The sequence below is a fragment of the Melanotaenia boesemani genome, chromosome 16, assembly GCF_017639745.1.
Source record: "Melanotaenia boesemani isolate fMelBoe1 chromosome 16, fMelBoe1.pri, whole genome shotgun sequence".
Taxonomy (NCBI): Eukaryota; Metazoa; Chordata; class Actinopteri; order Atheriniformes; family Melanotaeniidae; genus Melanotaenia; species Melanotaenia boesemani.
The window spans coordinates 12937363-12961493 of NC_055697.1; the positions used below are offsets into that span (position 1 = coordinate 12937363).

General features: G+C 39.7%; 1 protein-coding gene and 1 pseudogene across 2 annotated transcripts in view; both read left to right on the forward strand.

The window, feature by feature from the left end:
- Positions 1-364: 364 nt before the first annotated feature.
- Positions 365-5601, forward strand: LOC121656115 (annotated as a pseudogene).
- A 2019-nt stretch (positions 5602-7620) lies between these two features.
- mcu (mitochondrial calcium uniporter) overlaps positions 7621-24131 on the forward strand; it is a 51218-nt gene continuing 34707 nt past the window's right edge. Inside the window, exon 1 of one of the 2 annotated variants that reach the window (XM_042009965.1) lies at positions 7621-7780. In XM_042009965.1, coding sequence (XP_041865899.1) covers positions 7667-7780 — 114 coding nt within the window. In that variant the 5' untranslated portion in view covers positions 7621-7666. The remainder of the gene's footprint in view (positions 7781-24131) is intronic. The other variant, XM_042009964.1, reaches the window with a different exon arrangement.

A 24131-nucleotide genomic window follows, 5' to 3' on the forward strand; every position in this document is an offset into this window, starting at 1 on the left:
GAACCAGAGAACGCCTCACCCCCCCAAGACAGAGGCCCTGCCTAATACCTAAGAGGACCAGTCACCCAACATACATTAGCACCTACGTTGAAGCCACAGTCAGGCACCCTAGAGCCAGGGCACAACCAACCTTTGCAAGGGACCCGCCCCCTCCACCCTTCTCTCTCTCTCTCTCTCTCCTCCCCGCTTAGGAATGTTTATGTAGTGTGTGTTTTGTTTGCAGTTCAAATACAGTGTTGGGTGTGACAACACAGGCAGAGGTAATACTTTTTAGCATCTTTGTTGGAGGGCTATACAATAGAAAAGCAGACTGGTTATAGATATCCTGCTGTTGGAAAAATGGAAAGGTGGAACAGGAGTTAAGATGGGTCTGCATATCCTCAACCGCTGCTTTTATAAAAGACAGTGTTCCTACTTCCCTGCCTTGTGTTTGGTGTAAGAATGCCTCACTCTTGGGTGTGATGCACTTTTAAATCTGCAGGGGTGTTTACTACAACCACATCAGTTTTGTGCACCCATGACAAGTCCCAGTTGAGTATATTTGGAGGGTGAAAACTATGGTGAAACATGAGCCACAACTGTTCCTTTTGTGCGACAGTGAAAGATGGCTCAGTTGAAGGTCTGCCAACAAAAGCAGGCTCCAATTACAGCAGCTGTATTTCTGCATGGTGTCTGCAAAGCCTCATGTGTGCATGAGAAAGGCAGCATACCTGGCCTTGTTAGGACTGTGCTTAGTGAAGCACCCGATTGGTGGTGTGATAAAATAGAAGTTACACACCCATGGGCATTACCTTTTTTGTTGAGCCATAGGTGGGCCTCTTTCATACTGCAAGCTGACATTTCAGTCATGCACAAACTTGTGCGTACACGACTGCAAACAGACGCTAAAACACACCTCATTTTGTACCCAGCACATTGTACTATCTCATTCTGACCTTGACTCACAGATGCAGTGTTAAAAAGCAGCACAATCTTACTTAAAGAGTTTTACTTCTCTACAGCTGAAGGAGAACTATGACTAAAACAATTAGTTCCAGTTCAGATTACATGCGAATTTCATAAATCTAAATTTGTGCAGATTTGCTGTGTCCAATTTAGAAGAGTAATGCATGTGACGTTTATATTTATAAGGCATAACTTGGAATTTTAATCAGTATCTGACTAATATTATCTCTGGACTAGTACATTCATGCTGATAGAGTTGCCTGAGATATATTCAAGCATGGAAGATAAGTGGTGCCATGAGCATGTTAGCTTGCATCTGCACTGTTAGTACTTATCTTTATATAGAATATGATGAGTAGATATTCTGCTGCTATGGCTCACATTTAGAATTTGAAGCTAACTCAGATGCTGAGGTCTGATATAGCGATGTGCCATTTCCCCTTGTATAGCTGCTATACTAAATATTGGTTTATTACACTGATTCATCACTGCAAACAAGATTTGGCAAACACACAAAATCTTGCACAGTCTCACATGACTTAAAAGGCATAGTGAAATCTAATACCAACAGGTATTTTTACTGCTGTGTTTTCTGTTTATACTGCAGACAAATTATATGCAGCACTATGCAGGTTTATGTAAGCCAGGGCATGGTAGTATCTGGCACCAGACAGAATCATCTTATGAATCAATTCATCCATTGGGCCTTGAGCAGGTCAATGTCCATGGTTGACAATTTGCATTTAAATTACATTGGCCACACAAGCTGATGTGCTGCACCTGAAGAAGTAAAGAAGGAGTTTGAATGAGAAGAAATTACACAGTATTACACAAGTTCACAAATAAACAAAAGACAAATGCAACAACATCAAAATAACCTAAATCCTATTAGTTTTATTCTTTTTAACAGTTTCTTATTTATCTACTCTATACTCTTATGATCAAGTCATGATGTAAAGCTTTTTTTTTAAACCGAGCGTTTAAAAAGATTTTAACCATTATATGCTGTTTGGTTCATTCATTGACTAATACAGGTGTGGCAGGTGGAGTTATATGACAGGCTTGAAGAAAAGTTAAACTGTACGCATTCCACTAAGGGGAGTCTCCTTGACATTCATTGACCAAACAAACTTATTAGCACTCATATTATCTGCATTTGCAGTGGTTGAATGATTAAGGAAAAAGTAGAACATCTCATACTTGACTGCCAGCCTATTGCTCACTCATTTGGGTTCAGAAGCCTTGACATTAAGTAAAACTGTTTTTGAGTTTTAAATGTTTCAAAGCAGAGAGTCAGCTTGGTTAGATTTGATCCTGACTTTTTGCTCTTGGCATATGGTCACAAAGTGTAACTGAAGGACAAGCTAATATTAGACAGACACGGAATTACTGGGCCAAGTGACAGCAAGACATTCAGAGTAGTTTTATGTCTGTCTGTGTCAAACTAAATTTTTGAAGTAGCCACTTCTATATTAATCATGTGTACAACTCAAGTATGGATACTATCTCCTTTACAATATAGCTTCTGCAATCACCATTTATTTTTATAGACTATAGATCAAGTGAAAGAAACAGGCTGTAATAGTTCTCTTAAAAGGTCTATAGTACTTTCCAAACTTTTTCACCCAGCACTCATTTTAATTTTTTTTTTTGTATATTCCAAGAAAAATGGGAAATAGTTATAATAACTTAATGAAACATGTTAATACACAAATGAGAATACAATATATAAGACAAAACAGTTTGTCCAATGGACATTTCAAAGCTTTTCTCTGTTATATTCTCTGTCAAGGTGGTCCCATACGGTTTTAATAATGTTAAGGTCTGGGCTCTGAGGAAGATTCATCACTCCATAAGACCTGTTGCCATTGATTTTCAGTCCAGTTCTTGTGTAATTTTGCATACCTCGCTCCCTCCCTCCCCACAGTTTCTTTCCTTAAGAATGGCTTCTTGACAACCACCCTTCCATGGAGACTATTTCTGTTGAGGGTTCACTGAACAGTAGATAAATCAAGTGAAGGTCCAGATGCATCTTGTTTGGTGGTGGTCAGGGAGGCCATTGGCGTGGATTGGCTGCCATGTTTCCTACAGTGTGCCCCAGGACAGCTGTAGCAACATGTAATTTACTGTTTACCATTGCCAAGTGTGAATGAATAAATGAAAAATGGATTCACTGTAAAATTATTTGGGTGCCTTGAAAAGCACTATATAAATCAAATTATTATTATTATTATTATTATTATTATTATTATTATTATTATTATTATTATTATTATTATTATTATTATTATTATTATTATTATTATTTTATTTCTTGTGTCAGGTTTGTACTGGACTTTTTCTTATAAGATACCACTTTCATCTTTTTTTTTTTTTTTTTTTTTTTAGGTCTTTCACTTCTTCTTTTGTCTACTGGTCTATTGAAACAAACAAATAGTAAATACATAAAACTGACAACACCCAACACACCATGCTAGGATATTCAGAGTTATTGGTCAACAGTTCTTTTGTAATTTTAGTGCTAGTCCAATAAAATACTTCTTTATGCCCACAAAATTGTGTTATCTTTGACATCTTTTATAGATGCAATTAAAGCCATGGGAACAAATTATATCATTTGAAATTTAAGTGGCAACCCCTGTGGCCACCCTAATTCTAACTGGTAGCTAATCAAGTTTATTAACATGGGGACCAAGGAAAATGTGATCTTTTTTGCTTTATCACTATATTATTTATTGTTATTTGTAACCTGCTTTTATAATTGTACATTTTTAATCTATATTTTAATAATCATCGTTCTGAATAACTACAGTGAGTTTAGTCAGAATCTCAGCAGGTTTCATAACATCTGAGTGGCACAGATTGGAGGTGGGAATCATTACGAGCAGCACCATTTCAGTGATCCTGTTTGCCCTGGCTATGAACATGCTGGTAAAATCTGCTGAGCCAGAATGCAGATGCCCTAAATCTAGGTCTGGGATTCAGCAACGAACAGTCCCCACCTTCATGGATGACCTGACAGTGAGCACTGAGTCTGTGCCTGGAGGAAGATAGATCTCGAACAAGCTGGAAAGACTGATGGGTCAGGCAAGAATGTCATTTAAGCCATCAAAGTCAAGATCCTTGGTTCTGAAGAGAAGAAAAATGGTTAATAAGTTCAGGTTTTTGATCTCAGGAACACCAATCTCACACCATTTCAGAAAAGCCTGTGAAGAGCCTTGGGAAATTCTTTGACAGCAGCCTCAGGGATACAGCCTCCATTAAGAACACCTGTGAGGAGTTAGAAGGTTGGCTGAAAACCATCAACAGGACTACCAGGCAAATTTTAAGTATAGATGTACCCGCATGGGATTCTGCCTCGGATACTGTGGCCACTGCTCCTCTATGAGTTGCCAGTCTCCACCATTATTGACCTGGAGAGGATAGTCAGTCGCTACCTGAAGAGATGGTTGGGTCTACCATGGAGCATAGGTAACATTGCCGTCTATGGAAACACCTCCCACCCGTGACTCCTCCTTAAATCCGTTGAGGAGGAGTTCAAGGTCTTGCGCACGAGAGAGGTGTTGCAGCTCTGGGAATCAAAAGACTCAAGAGTCTCAGGGGCAGGGGTTGTAGTTAAGACTGGCAGGAAATGGAGAGCAGAGGTGGCAGTGGAGCAGGCAGAATCCCGTTTGTGGCATGGAGTCTTGGTGGGGACTGTGGCCAGAGAAAGAGCTGTGCTAGGAGCCATTCCAGTCACCCACTACGACAGAGTACAGGGGCAGGAGCAAAGGCAACTGTTCGAGGATGAAGTGAGTGCTGCTGTGGAGGAGGAGAGGTCCAGCAGAGCAGTGGGGATGAGACAGCAAGGTGCCTGGACTAGACGGGGACAAGTTGTGGAGAGGAAGATCATGTGGACTGACCTCTGGTGAACAGAGCCACTCCGCATCAAGTTCCTTGTCCAGGCTGTTTATGATGTTCTTCCCAGCCCATCCAATCTGCACTGCTGGGGTTTGGCAGACACACCATCATGCCCCCTTTGCCAGAGGAAGGGGACCCTAGAGCATATATTCAGCTGCTGCCCAAAAGCTCTGGGTGGCATCATGACCAAGTGCGAAAGACCATTGCAGACAGCATATGTGGTGCTTTTGCCAGCTGCCGAAGATTCAAACCTAGGTAGCACACCATGAGCTTCATCAGAGCTGGAGAGAAGCCACATCAAGAGAAAAATCAGGACTCGACACTGTACAGGACTGGCAGCTGACAGTGGACCTAGGCAAGCAACTCAAGTTGACCCGGCAAGTCGCTAAAACTACTCTCAGTCCTAAAATCATTTTGGGATCAGAGGCAACAAGAAATGTTGTCATGCTGGAACTTACCATGCCATGGGAAGAGAGAAGGAAGGAGGCCTTTGAGTGGAAGAGGGACAAGTTCCAGGACCTAGTCAGCGACTGCCACAGATGAGCCTGAAAGGCTGGGTGCTTAACTGTGGAGGTTGGATGCAGAGGCTTTGCAGGACAGTCCCCCTGCAGGGCCTATACTGCACTCAGTATCACAGGCGAAAGGAGGCGGAGTGCCATCTCTAACAGCACAGAGGCAGCAGAAAAAGCCTCTAGTTGGCTCTGGACAAAGAGTGCTGGTTTGTGGGTGAGTTGCCAGGCACATACTGAGGCCTGATCACCCTTGGCAGGCTGATGTTTGAGAGACTCGAAACACCTAGTAATCTCAGGATACATCAATGATGATGTGCCCTGGCTTTACACCAGAAGATCATCACAACAAAATATATATTTTTTAATTTCTCAAATTTAATTGTTTTAATTATTTTTTTCTACTTTGCTCTGGAAAGCACCTTGGGTTGTTCTTATTTTGATAAAGTACACTGTAAATAAAGTTGATTTGAATATTTCAATGAAATATAAATGTATGTTTTCAAAATTATTAACAGAAAGTGAACAAATGCTACAGAAACATGTGTTTAATAGAGCCAATACTACATATGGGGTTAATCAGTATGTAAAACATGGTCCAGCATTGGACTGGGGTATCGATTCTAATTTAATAAATCCAATATCAGTTCATAAACTTGGAGAAAGGTTTTTTTTTATACGTCCTCTTTTCTGGTGATGTGGCCTTACTCTCATGTGACTTACAGGCTCTGCGAGATATTAGCATACATACACAACTGGTTTCCTGTGTCTCCTCCATCCAAAACCAGCTTCTCTTGCCGATATAATGCCAAACTCAAATATTTTCATTCACCAGTGTTTATGACATTCTCCTGTAAACTATTTAGCAGCATATTACCGCTCACTTTAACAGTTAATGCTAAGACAACAGGAAGGGATGTCACCATGCACAGATGTACTCCAAAATAAATCTGAGATGGTCATTTAAAGTCACAGAACAGGTTTACATTTCTTCATTTTATCAAAAAGTGAACAGTCTCTCAGGGAAGATGGAAGCACTCTTGCCCCAGTGAGGAACAACTGGAGTATTTCTCCTGCTGTCGAACGGGTTCAGCTGAACAAGCTGAATCTACCATCACTGTTATTACTGTCATAAAATGACTTATTAAAAAGTTTGACTTTTTTCTGTCCTGAGTGTTTTTAAGTTCTCTTTACAGCATTTCTGGCTGTGAATTGGAGGAAACACTGCTCTGTTATGGTATTTCAGAAATGCATGTAGATGTGTCAGATCAGATTATTACAATTATCTGATCCCAGGTAACTGATTTTGACTGTCATGTAAATGGACACGCAAAGTGTTTTTATAAAAATAGTTATCTGAGAATGTCTTTAATTTATTTCAGTTTTAATGTCTTTTGAATTGAATCGATTCAGGAAATTTGTGATGATACCAAGCCCTAGTTTGTAATACAAATAAGCTCTTACTGCAAATTCTTATCTTTCAAATCTGTAGACAGTTTTGTTTTTGGCATTAGAAAAGGGCTCAAAGCTGTTATTCAGGAGCCAAACACCTAAGAATTCCTGTGTTTCCCACACTGATTCAAATCAACTCAACAATGTTCTTGCTGGACATCATAGTAAGTGATATTTATTGTTTGGCCACCCCACACTAACTTATCTTGGCCACCCAATAACAAATTCCCTGAATACGCTCCTGTTTAAAAGACTGTGAGAAAATCTGACAACTAAGAAGCAAAACATAAAGGAATGAAGATTGGTTTAATACTTTTGGACAGACCTGTCAGTTGTTTAAAATGTAACTCAATTCTGAGTTAATAGAAACATTATTCATTCTCCTATACTTTCCTTATTTTTAGCAGATGTGGTTATGGTCCCCATTCCCTGAACACCAGCTGAACCAGTACAGCACCACTAAATAAATGTTGCTTTTGCCACATTGGACACACTTTGTTTTGCTTTATTATTTCAGAGTTCCTGTTGATGGAGACGGTCAATTACATTTAAAAATGGCATTGTACACACTTGCAGTACATTTATTATATGGCAGCCACATGATAATGAGTTTCATTCATATAGCTGAGTGATGGATGTTTTGAATGTCAGAAAAACAAGTGAAATTCTGTCTCTCCACATGTTTGGTTTGACTAAGTCTGCTTTGGGAGTCTTTTTATTTGTGCACGCTGGTGCAACACTGGGCATGTGTATGAAGCGGTAGCCCAGCCCCGAAACCCGCCCACCACCCTCCCTCTTCCCCTCGGTGCGTCTCGGTCCGCCCGCAGCAGTCTCCTTCCCGGCGAGGTTTCACTACAGAGATGGCTGCGAAAGTGTGCAGATCAGTACTCCTGTTGTCCCGGAGCAGCGGAGCGGTGGCCGGCAGCTTCCCCGCACTTGTGTCTTCACAGCGACATCAGCAGCACATAAGACCGGTAAGTCCCAGGACGTGTGATCGGTCAGAGAGGTGTAGATAGGACCGGGCAAGCAGGCTGGACTGGAGAGAGAAGGAAGCTTGGTGGCTGGGTTTGCTAAGGAAGTAAAGCTAACTGGCCTCAAAGATTTTCCGTTCATGTCTCTTCTTGAAATAGCGCCTCGCGGAAAGGTGAGGCTCAACATGAGTCACGTTATGGGTCCCAACCCGCTGTTTTGTGGTTGTATTAATCCACGCTGGGACGCGGGTCTTTGACAAGAGCAATGCAGTTTTTTTTGGAGCACTTACTGAAGCCCATCGAAACACCACTGGCGCTGCCCCACCGTTTACTGTAACTCGTCCTCAGACACTCGGCTTCACATCAATCTTCATATCTCATTTTTCTTCCGCGTCCTTCAACTTTGCAGTGGCGATCAGTGCTATTCTGACCACTGTGCGTGAACTGGAATGAGATCCTCTTTTCAGGTTTTGGATTTAATTCAAAGCATCTGCAGTGCGAAATGGGATTGGTTTGATTACAGACGGCCACAAATGGGTGTTTTCTTTTTTATGCTGTTGCAACGGGTGCTTGGTGTGAACATGGTTTGGCTGCAGACTGTTTAAGGTTTGGCTGACAGTCTGTGAGTGATAAGAGTCCCCTCATCTGCCTGCTTTTACATGGTGTGTATGAGCTGCAGCGACTGTGCTGGTGCAGCAGCAGAAACTCAGAATAATGAGTATCTGTCCAGAGCCAGAGAGGGAAAAACTACACATCTGTGTGTGAGTGCGTGGGTGTGTGTGACAGAGTTCCACTCACTGTTTATGCATGCACACGTATGAGACATCACATGAACATGGAATCCCGCACTAGTATGGTGTCAGACTCTCCCAGTCAGCCTTCCCTTTCTCCCCACCTTGGGTGTTTTCCCATTCAGCTGGGAGATCCTGGGTTTTCCTGCAAGCTGATGCAGGTCCTGTACTTGACCACAATATAGCAATAGATGCTGTCTTAAAAAGGAAGTGGATTACAAATGTATCCTTACAGCGGCAGTTGCAGAGCTTGTTTCTTGCTCTGTGACTCTAGCTTAAACTGAGTCTTTCATAGCAGCTAAAAACAGGTAAGTAAAACACACAATACAACTGCATGAGGAAGTCATTGCATTCCCCAGCACAGACCAGTCCCCCCAAAACCCTCACAGTATTGTCATTTTTTGTCACACAACTCTTTTATTTCATCTTTGTCTTGTGATTGTTTTTTCCCTCTCTCTCTTTTATTATTTTTCTTTATTGTTCTTACAAACACATTGGTGAGGCTTTCCTTTCTGTGAAAAAAGGCCATCCTGAGGGTTAAGTAGTTGTCAAGAGAAACTTACTCGGTCCATATCACCACAGGAGACCCTGTTGCTGTTAACTACTGTTTGAACAAGTTTAAGTCTGCAGAGATGTAATATCTGTCCTATTTCAATCATAAGTAAGGGGAGTTTTTCAGCTCAGCTGTTTTCCCTTTATGTCCTCTTAAGGTTGCAACGCAGAGCTGTCACTTAGTGACAGCCAAGCCTCTATTCATTTGTGAGTCCTTCGCTGCAGAGTGGAATTTGTCTTCCTGCTTGGTTTTTATAAAGCTGCAGTGGGATTCATACAGTTCTCATGAAGCATGTAGAATCTGTTAGCAGGACATGTTTTACCAAAGACCCAAATATACTGTACTGTAATATACTGTAGAGCCTGTTGTTAGTTGGAAAGCAGACTGATAACTTAATGCTGCTTCTTTGAAAGGGGGAAGCCATGATGGGTCGCCTCCCTATGGATGGACATTAGACAGTAGGCTCCAGAGGCTCACATTTAACCTGCACTAGATTACTGTTGAGTCAGCTGTCATATAAAATACCGCCATCTCGACGTGTGGCAGGGGAGTTGAGTCAGTGTGAGTTAACAGTCCTTTTAACAGGATTATAAATAACTGAGGAATTCTTCAGAATGAGCTAATCGAGTCCATATTTCCATTTTCTACATAAAAAAAATCAGAAAATTAGGGAATGAAAGCAACCAGGTAATGTTATTTAGTCATCTGTTTCCCTTTATGTTGACCTGTTGGTTGTATTTGAGCATCTGGTGGCTGTCGAGAGGTTGAGGCCCACTTTTGGATTTAAATCCAATCAGTGTAGGAGTAAACTAATTTATTGCTGTTGCCTTCATGGACTCAGAGCTCAAGTTATCTGGATTAGTGTGATAAGAGAGTGGCGCTAAGCAGTGTGACTGTGCTAAAGGTGATCAGTGGAGTTGAATGATTGATAAGCTTCTCCACACAGACAGCTTATTTGATGCGCTCCACCCTCATGGACAAAGTGATTTCTGACTCCATTTCTGATCTCATGCATACATGTATGACTGAGAGGGAGGAGAAGTGTATGAAAGGCAAAACATTTTAAAGTAAATCAATGACTGATTGTCATTTTATGTGTCAGTTGAGCCAATTAATGATTACATTGCTCACTTAGGATTCAGATGATTGACAAAAGCACGGCCTAATCTTGTTCAGAAAATACTGATCACAATGCAAACCTAGAAGTTTTAATGTGAATGGAGAGAGTTTTCTTTAGTGGGTTAGAAAACTGATCTGTAATTGCTTGAAGGCAAAGTGATTTAAATAAAATTTCAGTCAGAAGCTAGTAGCTATAATGTGATTGCTTTGCTGAATGGATATTCCACTCAGTCCATAAACCATGTTGTGATCTTGCCACGGATCATTACAAGCCTACAATTTCTGCATTTAGTAGATAATATCAACTGGCTTAGATGAAGGGGAACTTATAAAATTCAAATGAAGGCTTGAAGTGTTGTGACCAAAAAAATTGATTTGTTATTGCATCATGCATGTATTACAGAAGTCATCATGACAACATAATTTGATAAAAGATGGTAGTAATTGTAAGTGGGCTTCTGGCCTTCCCCACACAACTACTGGAAAACTGAGGAGTTCATCCCCCTGCAGACTGCCCACACTTCAGTGTTCAAATTAGTTTTAGATGGTGAGTTGCAGAGCAATGAACAGGAAATTGAGGAGAGATGACCAGTCTTGTGCTGCCAGGCAGACATGATAGTTCACTTTTCTTGAGGGGAAACTTCTTTTAGTTTGACCAGTTTCTCACGACAGAATGACTGCATTTGCATTTATTGATTCTATTAGGTATTGTTTCATAGATGTTTGTTTTTCCTTTTTTTATAGCTTTGGTGTAAATGCTGAACTGAGATAAACTTAAAGAGAATGTAATACAGCATTTTATCAGTATCATTACCCTTTTATTAATCTTCTACACCTGTTTTATTCTCCTCAGTGCTGCAGGAGCTCTGGAGAAGTGAGGTACACCCTGGACAGATTGCCAATCCATCACAGTCAAAGTCACAAATGATTTTCAAACTTACTGACAAAACTAAATAATGAAAAAAGAAATATACCAAAGCTCTTCCACATATTAGATGATCCTGATGTCAAAGAGGATTTTTTTTCAGGATATAGAAGGTCATATTCCAGCAGATTAGCAGTTATATTTTTCTTCCTTACCAGCCTGCTACTCCTTTTGTAAGGACATAAATCTAATTTCATGTTGACTGTCATTTAGTTTAGTTTATTCACACACATATAAAGAAACACAACATTTGAAGTATATTTTTACAGTGTTAGCAGTGCGAATGGGGCACTCCATGGAAGCTACTCAAGCTTAAAGCTTAGAATTAATTGTAAAATGGTTAAAGTTGCTTTTTTTAACCTTTTCTTGAAGATGGAGATGAAGTTAGACATTTTCAGTTTCTCATCAAGCTCTTTCCAAATCTGCGGCCCTGCGGTTAACTCACCCACTAGTTAAGGGTTACATATGCATTTTTTAATTTTTATTTTGATGCACTAGCAAACAACTATTAGTAACATAATAATATGGCAGTGTAATGACATTCTCACCTGGGTGTGTGGTCACTCTGAACTTTTCTGAATAACCTCTCCTGGTTTACTAAAAATGTTCTGCTACCAAGACGGAGATAAAACCAGAGTCAACATGACAAGTTTTAGATGCAGTGTTACTTGCATCACCTGCATTTACCTGCAGTGTTACCTCTAGTTTCATCCTTTCACAAACTTCACCACTTGTTACACATCTCAGATGTTGACCTACCCAGATAGAACAGAAATTAAAGCCCCATAAATGGATCTTCTCTGTAGTTGTGTTATGGCCCACACTTGGTCTTGGCCGATAGTGTTCTCAGGGTGAGTAGGCTACATAAACTCTGCCTAGACTGTCTTATATCCACCAAACATGGCTGAAATCTGCCCTTTCTCTGGGCCATGTTTGGCTCTTCATGGAGCTATAAGTGCCATTATCAGCCCAGATTAGGCCCAAACATGTCTAGACACGTTATATACATGGATTCAGGTTGTTTACCCATGTCTGATTTGCAGATTTCCTCATTCTAATCTTGACTAAAACCACAAAAAACAAAACATTTACACATTTTTATTTTTGAGATAACACTGAAGAGATTCATATTCGGGAAAGTGACAGTAGCCAGTAAAACTATGACAGTATGTGGTAGCACAAATCCTAAGAAAAAACAGACCTTTTACGTTTCACGTCTACCTGTACAACTCATATTTTAGTGTCTTTGTATGAAATCTCGTAGTGAAAATGTCACAGATTGTCTCACCATTGTCTCAGGCAAACTATCAGTGTGTGTTGTTATCTCAGTACAGTGATGAAATGCTGCTGGCTTCGGTGGCTGCGCTCCTGACGAAACTCCTGTCAGCTTGGGCGCCGATCTTCCTGGTGAGCGGTAGCCAGGGTAATTTCAAACGTCTGCATGTGGGTCCAGTGGAATACGGCTGACTGGGCAGGCATACTGCACTGAAACTGAGAGTGGGGCTTTTGTTCAGCTGTACCTTCTTTTTTTTTGTTTCTAGCAGTATTCATTATTATTAAGTTGACAGTTTTCTGAAGAGGTTAAGCAGAGGCCTAAAATGGGCTTTGTGGGGTGTTAACATGGTGAAAGAAAGTGTATAAATGTAAGGCTGCAGAAACCAGTGAGATAACATTCCTTATTTATCTAAAGTGTCATTGGCTAAAATGTTTTTATTTTTGTCTTTGTACTTGATTGATAGTAATTGCAACATAATTGCACACAATTTTAGGATTTTAGTTAATTGCTTCAAAATGCTTCAATTTCAACATGTTAAACATCGTCTAGAGCTGGTAGCTTCACACATTTCCTGCAAAAATACACTGAATTTATAATAATGTTGCCCTGTGTTTTCTGCAAAGAAGGCCTTTTCAGTCAGTTTACTGTCACTGAGAGAAAAGCTCTCTTTCCACCTCCCTTTAAGACTGCTAAATCTCCAAACATATGCTCGTGTGTGTCCTGTTTCCACTGTGCTTTTTTGTTCTAATTTCCCCACATCATCTTCAGTCCATCACGTTACAGCACCTGCATGGCATGGCAGCCTTTCTCACCCTCGCCAGCTGTTTGTCCTGCAGTCTAAAATAATTATGCTGGTGTTTGCAATGGTTTGTTTTAGACACTTAATAAATAAATGGTTATGTATTTTGGAAGTATGGCTGCAGCTAAACTCTGAATATACAGTACACAATTATATAAATTCTTTAGCTCCTAACTTGACCAAAAAGCCACTTGCTTTTGTTTTTTTCTTATTATTATGATGCTGTAGCATTGCAACAAAGGAGGCTGCCGTGATGGACAAAGTCCTCATTAGTACTTTGGGAAATCTTCTCCTTTGAAGATGTAAATGATTCGTGAACCTCTGCTGTTGGCGTAGACTAATTAGCTGCTCCCTCTGTTTTTGTGTGGCCCAGCGTGTCTCCAGTCAAGTCTGAAAAGGACATTTAACTAGGCCAGTGTGTGAAATGTGATGATGGATGGAAGCAACGCTTGGTTACCCCCTCTCATCTGAGATGTAGGGGCTGTGAGCAACCTCTGCCAGGAGGGCAGGTGAGGCGGCTGTTCGGACCTGAAGGTCATTGGCTGCCCTGCATTCATGCTGTTAGATATGACATTGGGCTCATTATCATGACAAATGTGGGGGGAAACAGTGGATCCAAATAAGCACTGTAAATTAGTCTTGGCAGAATTAGCCTGCATGACAATCAGCTGTGCCCAAACCTGTCAACAAATGTGACAGTTATTTGAAAGCATTTCCTGGCTGAGGTGTTATGTTGTCATTTTCACACACACTACTGTGCCTCAGTTTTGGAGCACTTGTTCTAGTTCTCTGCAGTTGATTCTTTAAAAAAAAACTTGTACAATGAAATGTATTGTCAACATCAACATGTGAAGTGACAATGTCACACACACCTTAAAATAAAATGAATGTAGCTTTGCTTCCATCAGAGTTCATTAAGACACTGTCCTGAAAACTTCAGTATTCTCAGGTTTGCAGGTAATTAGTAAGAGAGGTGCGGGTGACCTCTACTTCAGAAATTATTGATTGTTTTTACCTTTGTTTATGCAGGTTCATCTGAAATAATACAACCACCAGATTAAGATCAATATTTCAGTATTGGCTGAGTATAGAGACACTTACAGTGGTTAGTGGCAAATTTAGCTTAGAATATGAATAATTTTCAACTCATGGACGTTTACAATCCATTACTTAGGAAAGTCACCTCAGTAATATAGGTCACAATTTCACATTTGCCGGATCCCAGTTGTTTGAGCTGAACTTTTAGAATAGTTCCCATTCATCTCTAGCCAGCTAAAAGAAAAGTTATATTTCCATCAATGTTTCCACTGTTTAAACTCGACTATTCTATTTAGTTATGCCCACCCCTTATGTATGGTTTAATTTAATTTAATTTGAGAATTAATACCACATAATTTTTTCTTAAGTAGTTTATGTTTAACCATCTGCATTTCAGCCCATAATGCAAGTATGATTTTAACAGACATATTAATTAAAATCATGACTAATTAATTTCTGTCTGATCCTTTTACTAATGGTTGAAGCCCTCCTCTCCTTTATTTGCATGAAACTTTACTATCTGAACATATCTGATGAAGCTGCAGATGGGCAGAGTAAGACTGAATATAGCCTTACATTGAATATTGCGAGCAGTTTCTAATATAAGCCCCATTATACTGCACAAATGCACTTTCTGAACCCATTCTATTCAGTATTCCTTCCATGCTCCTACTCACCTACATTACATTTAGATTTTGCTTTATTGAATTGGAAACAATATGGTATGTTGGCTCCTACAGATCCAAATATGGCAGTTGTTCAGTCAACGGCAGAGACGACTTATATCTCAGCCGTACAGTTGGAAGAGAATCATCACTGTAAGGCAGGCGACGGGAGAGATGAAAACGGCTTGCTCGTCAATAGTGAGGGCAGCTCTTAATTGGAACTGGAAACATTATGCATGAACGAATTCTATTTTACTAATGGAATAATTTGATGGAGATTGCACAGAGGAATTTGGGGATTCTGATATGAGGATTCCCTCTGCCTCAGGTTCACCTCTTGTCTGCTTATTGCAGCTTTCCAGCTGCCAGCAGAAATGAATAATCATTGTTCAAACTACTGAATCTTTATTTTTTAAACCTTAAGTTTCATTCATAAGTCCATCATCCTGCTTCTGCAAAACTGTATAGTGGATGAAATGCTGTGGATGTGAGAATAAGCAGATTTTTGCCCTTAGGAATTGTGAATTTACATGGATCTAAATGGCATCTGTCATGTATACCGTTAAAGCAGCACATTTAAAAAACCTGACAAGTAATTTAAGTAATTACTCAGTGAATTATTTATGTATGCTAGCAAATCTCTCTGAAGCTCTCATGGAAAAATAGGTAACACATTGCTCAGCATTCACCACACAGAGTTGCTCCATTAGGTTACAGTTTAACCTAAGTGGAGTTTAATGATTGATTTTATGACAACCCATGAAAGGCAAATGCAATCTCCAAATTCTTCAACAGTTTACCTTAGAAGTGGAAATCCCTATGAACTTAAACAAAGCTATTAACACTCCTGTTGCTCGAACGCCTCCTCAACCCTCTACACTACCACCAACACATAAGTAGTCCCTCTGTTTCTGCTGGATCGATTCACTGGGTTAATGGCAGGAGCGCTTGACATTTTCAAGTTTGTTACACCTTTTTTTGTCCCGGTGACTTCAGAACGTGGGCTGGTGTCTCCTTTGATAAAGCCAGTTGATACCTGAGTGGGCGAGGGCAGGTAAAAGCAAACCTGCTGGAGGGAAATGCATGCATTTCAGAGCTGATCTGTGCAAGGAAACATGCTTGTGTTGGGTTACAAGGCAAATAATGGCTTTGGCAGTCATGGTTAAACAGGATGGATAAGAGAGCTGTGACATCATCCTTGCAGTGGGGTCATTCTGGGGAGTGGGTGTGCATGTTAGTGAGGAATCGTCTCTTCATGAGGGCTTAGTGAGGCATGATGCCAAGCAGGCTGCTATTTGTTGTTTCTTTATAGCACTTGAGGCTAACTTAGTTTCTTTTACTTTGGGTGGTCAGCACAAATCAGCTCCAGGCTGTAGAACAGGGCTGTTGAAATTTGCATACTGCTTTATTGTGTCTTGTGCCAAGAACAAATTTAAGTAGCTTGCAGCTTGGGCGGCGTCTCATTAAAGAAAACTTGATGATGGTAAAAGGAAGTCTATTTATCTAAACAGTTATGATAGCATTCACTCACAGTGTTTTATAGATGTACATTTTGAATACTTTCATATTCAGGAGCAGTGTTTTAAGCTTATAAATTATGTTTATGAATCTGTCTTGGTTGAGTAGCCTCACTCTGTTATCACAAATTCTATGCTAAGCCCTAACCAGTCTAATTAGAGTTAGAGTTAGACATACTTGACCAGGTCCCTTTTCTATACCATTTTCCTGATTTTTGGAAAGTCGTTATCTTGTTATGCTTCTTCTTGGTTCAGTCAGGCTGACTTTAAACCTTTTTTTTTTTTTTTTTTTAGCTTGTCAGTATGCGTTCTGCTTGAAATGAGCTCTCTGTGTTTCAGAAAGGAAGCATGTGAATGCCTCATTACACAACCAGAAGTCAAGAACCAGGCTTTAACTGAGATTGAGCAGACTCGGAGCGTATCCATTGAGTCAGTGATCCCCAGGACGCAGTTCGGCTTGGTGCCCGGCTTGTTTGCACTGTAATTACTCAGATTGAAGCTGTGCCACGCTAGACACAAGCACACACAGAGAATTCACCATGGAGAAAACAAAGATGCATACCTCTGTCAAACAATGAACTCACAAGGCCTTTTGTATTATTTGCAATGATTAGCTGGACCTGACAGACAGGCCAAGCTTGCTTTTCTTTTTTTTTTCTTCGTCTTCTTCAACAGAACACAACAAACTTGGTTGTGACCTCAGTTCACATCTTTCTCCTGAGATTTTTTTTTTAATGCATTTGTGAGTTTTTTTTTTTTTTTCTCAGCCAGGATTGATTTGAGTAGGCGTCATGTTAAAAGTAAATTTGTGTGGTTTGACTAGTTTTAATGAATCAGGAGTCTGAGCTTTGAACTTTGTCTCTTTTAATGAACTTCTATATCAGCAAAAGTGAATCAGTGACTTGAGACACATTGAAATAAACATGTGTGATACAGAGGACAAAGCTGAGATTGCACAGTGTGTGCATGGAAAGAGAAAGGAGGGAGTTTAATATAAACTATGGTGATCATGAAGGTTACAGTCGTATTTATTTTAATTATTATTATTTTATTTTATTTTGCAGTCTTAGCACAGAACCTCATTTAAACCAGTCAGTCACATCAATGGTATTATACATTTTAGTGTGAATGGAAGGATATGAACATTTGAAAATGGGTCATCAAAGTTTATATATATATATATATATATATATATATATATATATATATATATATATATATATATATATATATATATATATATATATATATATGTATGTATATATATATATATATATATATATGAGCCATATTGTCTTTGTTATAACAAAGATACAAAACAAAAAAACAAAATAAAAACCTAATGAATACTTTGAGTGTGGAAATACCCTTAACTAGAAAAAATTATTGCTTCTAGGTGATATACTGTGAACAATATGGATAACATAGATGAACTTATTTAGTCATATATTTTAAGAGCTTTGTTGCTCAGTTGATAAACCTTTAATTTAAAATCTTGAAAATAGTAACAATAGTTAATGCAACAACACCAAAATAAACCTACACTTTGCAAACACAGTATATAGTCTCATCAATGTTTGTTATTGGGGCCAACATGTTCTATTAAAAACCCCAGTGTTCTGCTTTATAAAGCAGTTCTCCTTGAACCTGTCTGCAAAAGTCAGTAAGGACATGGAACTCAGGACATGGAGATACAATCTTGTCTCTTCTCAAAGGCACCTCTGGGAGGTAGTATGGGTGAACTGTTAGTAGCTCCAATCCAGCAAAAAAAAAAAAAAAAAAGAACTTATATTGGCCTTTATTTATGGTGCAGGTGTTTTTTTTAGTTTTAGGAAGCATGACATTTGTGTAGGCTAATACTAATTAGCAGGGCTAGCAGAGACTTTGCCCTCAGGCTGTGACAGTGTTTGCTGACACACAGGTAGAGATCTGCTCGTTTAACAGGCTTTAGGGAATGTTGCAGCCGTTCTACTTCACCCTCTGCTGCATGACCGAGCCGTGTGGGCAACAGGAAATATCTTTCTATTTATTAACTCTGCTACCCGTGTTCCGTGTAGCTTTTAACCCTTGCCTTGATGGAGATTAAGAGGGAATCTGTTGACCTCAAACTGCTGTGGTTCTCTCATCTTCATTCTGCACACGGAGCTTGAAAAACAACAGACCGTGGGTCCCATGACTTCCTGTCAGGGAAGGTCAGTGCAGCCCCTCTGTCCACTATCTGCACGCTACTGTCTGTAAGTGTACATTTTGCTAGCCTTGCATCAGCCTGGAACTTTTAACCCTGCTTTCTTTTGTGAGGATGGAGATTTTGAGTCAGCTGTTTGTGTTAAGCTTTTGATTTACAAGGAAGCTGCGAGGGGAAAAAAAACAGGCAGCAGCTGAGAGAAATGGAAATACTAGACAGTTCCATCCTCACTATACTGTAACTCATCCTTTGCCAGCTTGCTAGTGGTCTGTCATTCTATAAATAGGTTTGAGGAAATGATGGAGAGGAGACTCTATTGGAAAGTGCACTTCCATGGAGACAGGCTTCATTGTGCTTCGGTTTTATCGTTAGACAGTCATTGTGGAGGATACGACTCTGACTTATGGTAAAAATATGTGTTTACTTGGCACTCCATTGTTGCTATGACATTGTTGTCATGGGATTCCAGGAAAGACAAACAACAAAACAGTTCCTTTTTACTGTTTGAAGATTTCTGTCCACTTAAATTACAGCTTCCCTAGTATCCCCATTTCACTTGACAAGTGTACTCCACTCTGCCTCTTTTAATACAACACGCACACAGAGATGGTATGCAAAACAAATGCAGCAGCGTTCCTTTCCCTCCCTCTTCTGTGTATAGACACACTGATTTAAATCTTATTTTCATAGACTAGAGTATGAGTAGAAGCATGTGAAGCTGCTGAGCAGCCGCCATGTCCTGAATCACGGTCTGAATGAGGCTTGTGTGTTGCACATTGGCACTCTTGCAATATTTAAAAGTGACCACATGTCCAGCATGTGGCAGCTGTATAAAATTACAGCATCTGAATGCTTTTCTTTCAGCTCTTTCCTCGTTCTGCTGTTGTGGGTAGCAGAGTGTGACTGTTGTCCCTGGGGCCTTCTGAGTTTCTGTCACATAGGAATGAAAATTAAATAAAATGAGAGGGGGAAAAAAGCTACCGTGTTTCCACCATGAGTAGGGAAAAATTCACCATGTATGCTTTTTTGGAACGCCATTAATTACATGCCATCTGTACTGTTTTGCCTGCTGTGTAGCCCATCTGCACAAGAGCTCTAATGTTTTAAGCATAAAGAAGACAATTGTCTGCATGGTAACAATAGGTTAGCAACTTATTCTTCCACACAGCCATTTCAAAGAGTAAAAAGGTTTGATATCCATCCAGATTGCTGCCAGATATCAACCTAGCTGCTTCTTTTTCTTTCTAAGGGAAAATAGGTAAGGTGTGAGGGGGTAGAAAAGCTGAGCTTAGCATCTGAATGGATTTGCAAAGTACCTCTAGCTCTAGCCCCTGCTGTTGGAGCTTTTACCTATCTACCCAGATCCTGAGGGGATCCCTTGGGAATTCCCAGCCTGGGCATGAACTGGATATAAAGGAAATTGATAAAGGGAGACTGTGAGAATGCAGACAGGGGCTATAAGTGTCTCCTGTTTTTGATATGTAATAGTAGCTCAGTTAGAGGGATTTTGGTTAGCCTTGGGCAGTGTTTCAAGTTACAATATATTGAGCTGTGTTGTAAATCCCTGTTTTTCACATTTGGCATTTAGAAAATATGTGAGAAATTCCTTTAGCCAAAAATAAAGGCCACAAAGTTCATGCGCATGTGATTTAAAAAAAGAAAAAAAGAAGTGGATTTTTAGGTGGGAAGATCAGTAAATACACAGGTTGGTGGAGATATTCAAAAATCCCACCGTGGCTGTTGCCTGGGTAACTCTTTGCACCATGAAAATGTCCTTTGTCCAGATTGAAGGTTATCCATCTCACAATCTCTGCTACCGATGTGAAATGACTTCTCCATGTATCTTACATGACACAGTGCAACATTATTCCTGGCAAAGAAATTATATGAATATAAAAAAGTTTTAAAATGTCTCTTACACTTTATTTTCATGTACTCAGTTGGGTCTTTTAAATAAATATAGCACTTTTTACACATTTTTATCAGAAATCATTTAAAGAGTTGCAGCTCCTCAACTTTTCTTTTCATATTTTACATTTGCTGTGAAAACCCACGGGGAAAATGAATAAAGATTAATATTTGCTGTCTGTTTATTTATTATTTTGTTTTATTGCTGTTTAACTCATAACTTTTCTGTACCCTAGTGATTAATTTTAATTTACAAAATGAATTTTGGTTTACAGCATATCACGCTCATCACTCTGTTCTGTCAGAAATGCTTATTTAAACAGACTGGGATTCATTGATTCAAATAATAACTACAGTTTCCCACATCATGGTGGTGAGCATGGTCATTTAGGCCTGTGTGTCTTCAAGATGTCTTTGGAAGCTGACCAACCAATTAATTTAATCAGTCTTTATGGATAAGAATAGTTGTTTCATCTGTAGGTGTGTTTCCATTACCCCTAGAATTCTGCAAACCTAAATATTGCATTAAAAAACTGGTAATGGAAACACCTACATTTTGAAAAAATTCAAATATCGCTTAAAAGTTTTTATGCTCTCATGGGGTGGTTTTTCAGATGTGTCGATATGGAAGTATATAGCAAAAGTGTAATCAAAACACTTCGGCATTTCACTTTCATAGTTCAGCAGTTTTTTTTTTGGCTGTTTAGTAAGACCATGGTGTATAACTAACTTGTACTTAGAAACCTCCTCTATATGGAAGCTGGTATGTTAGCTTTGGTTTCACTAGAAAAAAATGACAGGTCCATAAAAAGAAGTTTGATTGTAGCGGGCTAAAGTTACAGCCCAGGCTCAAATTGTGGTAAAAGCTGATCTGCAGTGCTGTGATGCCACTCTGGACAAATTTACAGTCAAAGGAAAGCTGTGTAGAGTGAGTCTCATCCTGCAGAGATGGTGTTCAGTAAGTCTATGTTCTCATTAGGGCTGGGCATCTTCGCTGGTCTAACGATTCAATTACGATTATCTTGTTAATGATTCAATTCGATTCAACAATGCATCACGATGCATCACTGTGTTGCATCTTCAGTTTTCTTTAACACTGCACATTATTACTTTCTTCATCAATTAATACAAGCAGTCAGATAACTATGAACTTCCTGTTTAACATTACTATAATGTGACATTGTGTTATCAAAAATTGTTACGCAGTCCTCTTGTGATGAGATTTCTTGCAGTAAAGCAGGACGTTTTGTCTCTTCATTCTGTCCATGGTTACTTCAGCCAGAATATGGAAGTTAAAATGTTTTATATGTTCGCCTTTATAGCCAGAAAATATTTGCCTCTTAAAGGTCCTATATTATACATTTTTTTCAAAAATTTCATATGGGTGTCAGAGGTCCAACAACACTGTTTTCAAAGTGTATTACCCCAAATTCAGCCTTGGTCCTTAATTTCAGCCATTCCAAATGTGACTCTAGGGAGGCTCTACCAGTGAACAGGATGTTTTTGTGTCTGAACCTTTCAATGGTAATGAGTGGTGCCTGTCCACGCCCCTCAATTGGAGAGGATCCGGCTTTCTCTGGCGCCCGCTCTGTGATTTTAGAGGGTAAGCTCAGCTAACTTATCAGATTTTATACATTTTCATGTGTAATATTATGTAATTTCCCTGAGACAATGAAATTATTTCCAGTGATATACTTGATGTATTTTCTATATGTTTGCTTAATTTAGCAGTTTTCCTTAGTAAAGGTTTCAAAATTATTCAGCCTTGGATCTGCTGAGCTGTTGCACCAGGCTAAATAATACCACACATGCAAGCATGCAGCTCATCTCAGTATATACATTACATTACTTATCAATTATGTTTTGTTGCTGCATCGATGCAGAATCGTCCATATTCTCATCATGATGCATCATAGAATGGATTAAATTCAACTCCCCTAGTTCTCATACCAAAACTTTCAAAAGCAGTTACTTCCTGTTTAGAGACCCAAAAAGATGTAAAGCTTTAAAAAAAACTTCATGGCTGTTTTCCCTGGCTGGGCAGGGTTACAGTCACTAACTTCAGATATTAAGGAGTGCTGTAATATAACATTTGGCTGTTATTCCTCTTTATACTTAAAGTTAAATGTTGATCATGATGGCTTTATTCTCAAAATTGCAAGTGTGCCCCTCTCTTCTCTAATATTATAATTTACTGCAGCTATTCCTATAACACTGTACCAGTGGGTGGTTCTTGCTATTTGTGGATCTGACTGATGCTAAGAATGAGCACTTTGTAATCACTACACAAACACAGCCCAACAGCCATGCAGAAAAACACACTCACAGACAGTTTTTTTTTTTCCTACACAATCCCTCCTCTCATCTCTGGTGCCAACTCTCTGGCTTGTGCCTGTGCTTCCTCCCCCTCACGCCCACGCTATTACTCTTCACTTCTGATCATTAGGTTTATCAACATGGTTGGGAAGTATGTGCGTGTCTTTTATACAACGTAGACAATACAAAAAGGACACATTCTGTGCAATATTTTTGAATGCCTCTCTATCCACAAGGTTCTAAAATGTCTTTGTACTTTCCTAGTCTTGAATTTATTTCTGCTCACAGGATTTAAGACCTCCCCTTAAAGCTACATGGAATAGGTTGGGCTTTAATAATCTGATAAAGTCAGCAGTGTTCGCTCTGGCACTTCCAGGCCATTCCGGCTCTCCAGCAATGCTAGCAACGTTGTGCTGTTGCTCATTCTGCATTATAAGCTTTATTTGGGCAACACCTGAGGCAATAAATCAGAAAATGTCTTTAAGTGAGATGTTCTGTCCTACAGTGTCTTTTCCTGCCCTTCTCTGCTCCTATAGTCCTTAAGACACATGGGAACGAAGCTGCTCTGTTGCTGTATTCTATTATGAATGAAGGCAATTTCAGCCCATCCATTCATCTCTGCTACAGGAGGATTCACTAACCTGCCAACATTTATCTCTGCTTAGTCCACCTATATCACCCTCTCTGTCTGCATGTTCGCATTCCATGTAGAGTGTGAATAAATGGCAAAGGGGTAGGACATGTTTACATCACACACACACATGCTGGTGAATGCTCACATTTCTCTGGTGTATATTGGTTTGTAGGACCCCGAAGTGTGGCTGCAGCGATTTCTTTATCCAGCCCTGCAACTGAGTTCAAACAACCACTCTCACCTCCATCCAGGCATAATGGTTTCCGTGTCCTTCAACCGACGGGCAGGTTCACTGGGAATATGATTGTTTGCAAAATGGTTAGTTTGAGTCTATCACATCACCCTTATTACCTGGACAGGTTATTTTCTGTCCACCCTTGAGCCTCTGTCATGCCTGCCTATCATCAGAGAACATCCAGGGAACCCCTGTAAATCGATCAATTCTCCTTGGCTATAAAGTACTCTCATTGGCCAGCAGTCACTCAGTAGTCATGTGCAGGCAGTGGGTGGCACTGCTTGTGCTTAATGTGTTGGAAATTTCATTTACGTCTCCTCTTCTCCTCTCCTATCTTGCTCTCTTCATCTCTTCTTTCAGTGACCAGTGATTGCCTGCTCTTCCCGGGGCTCA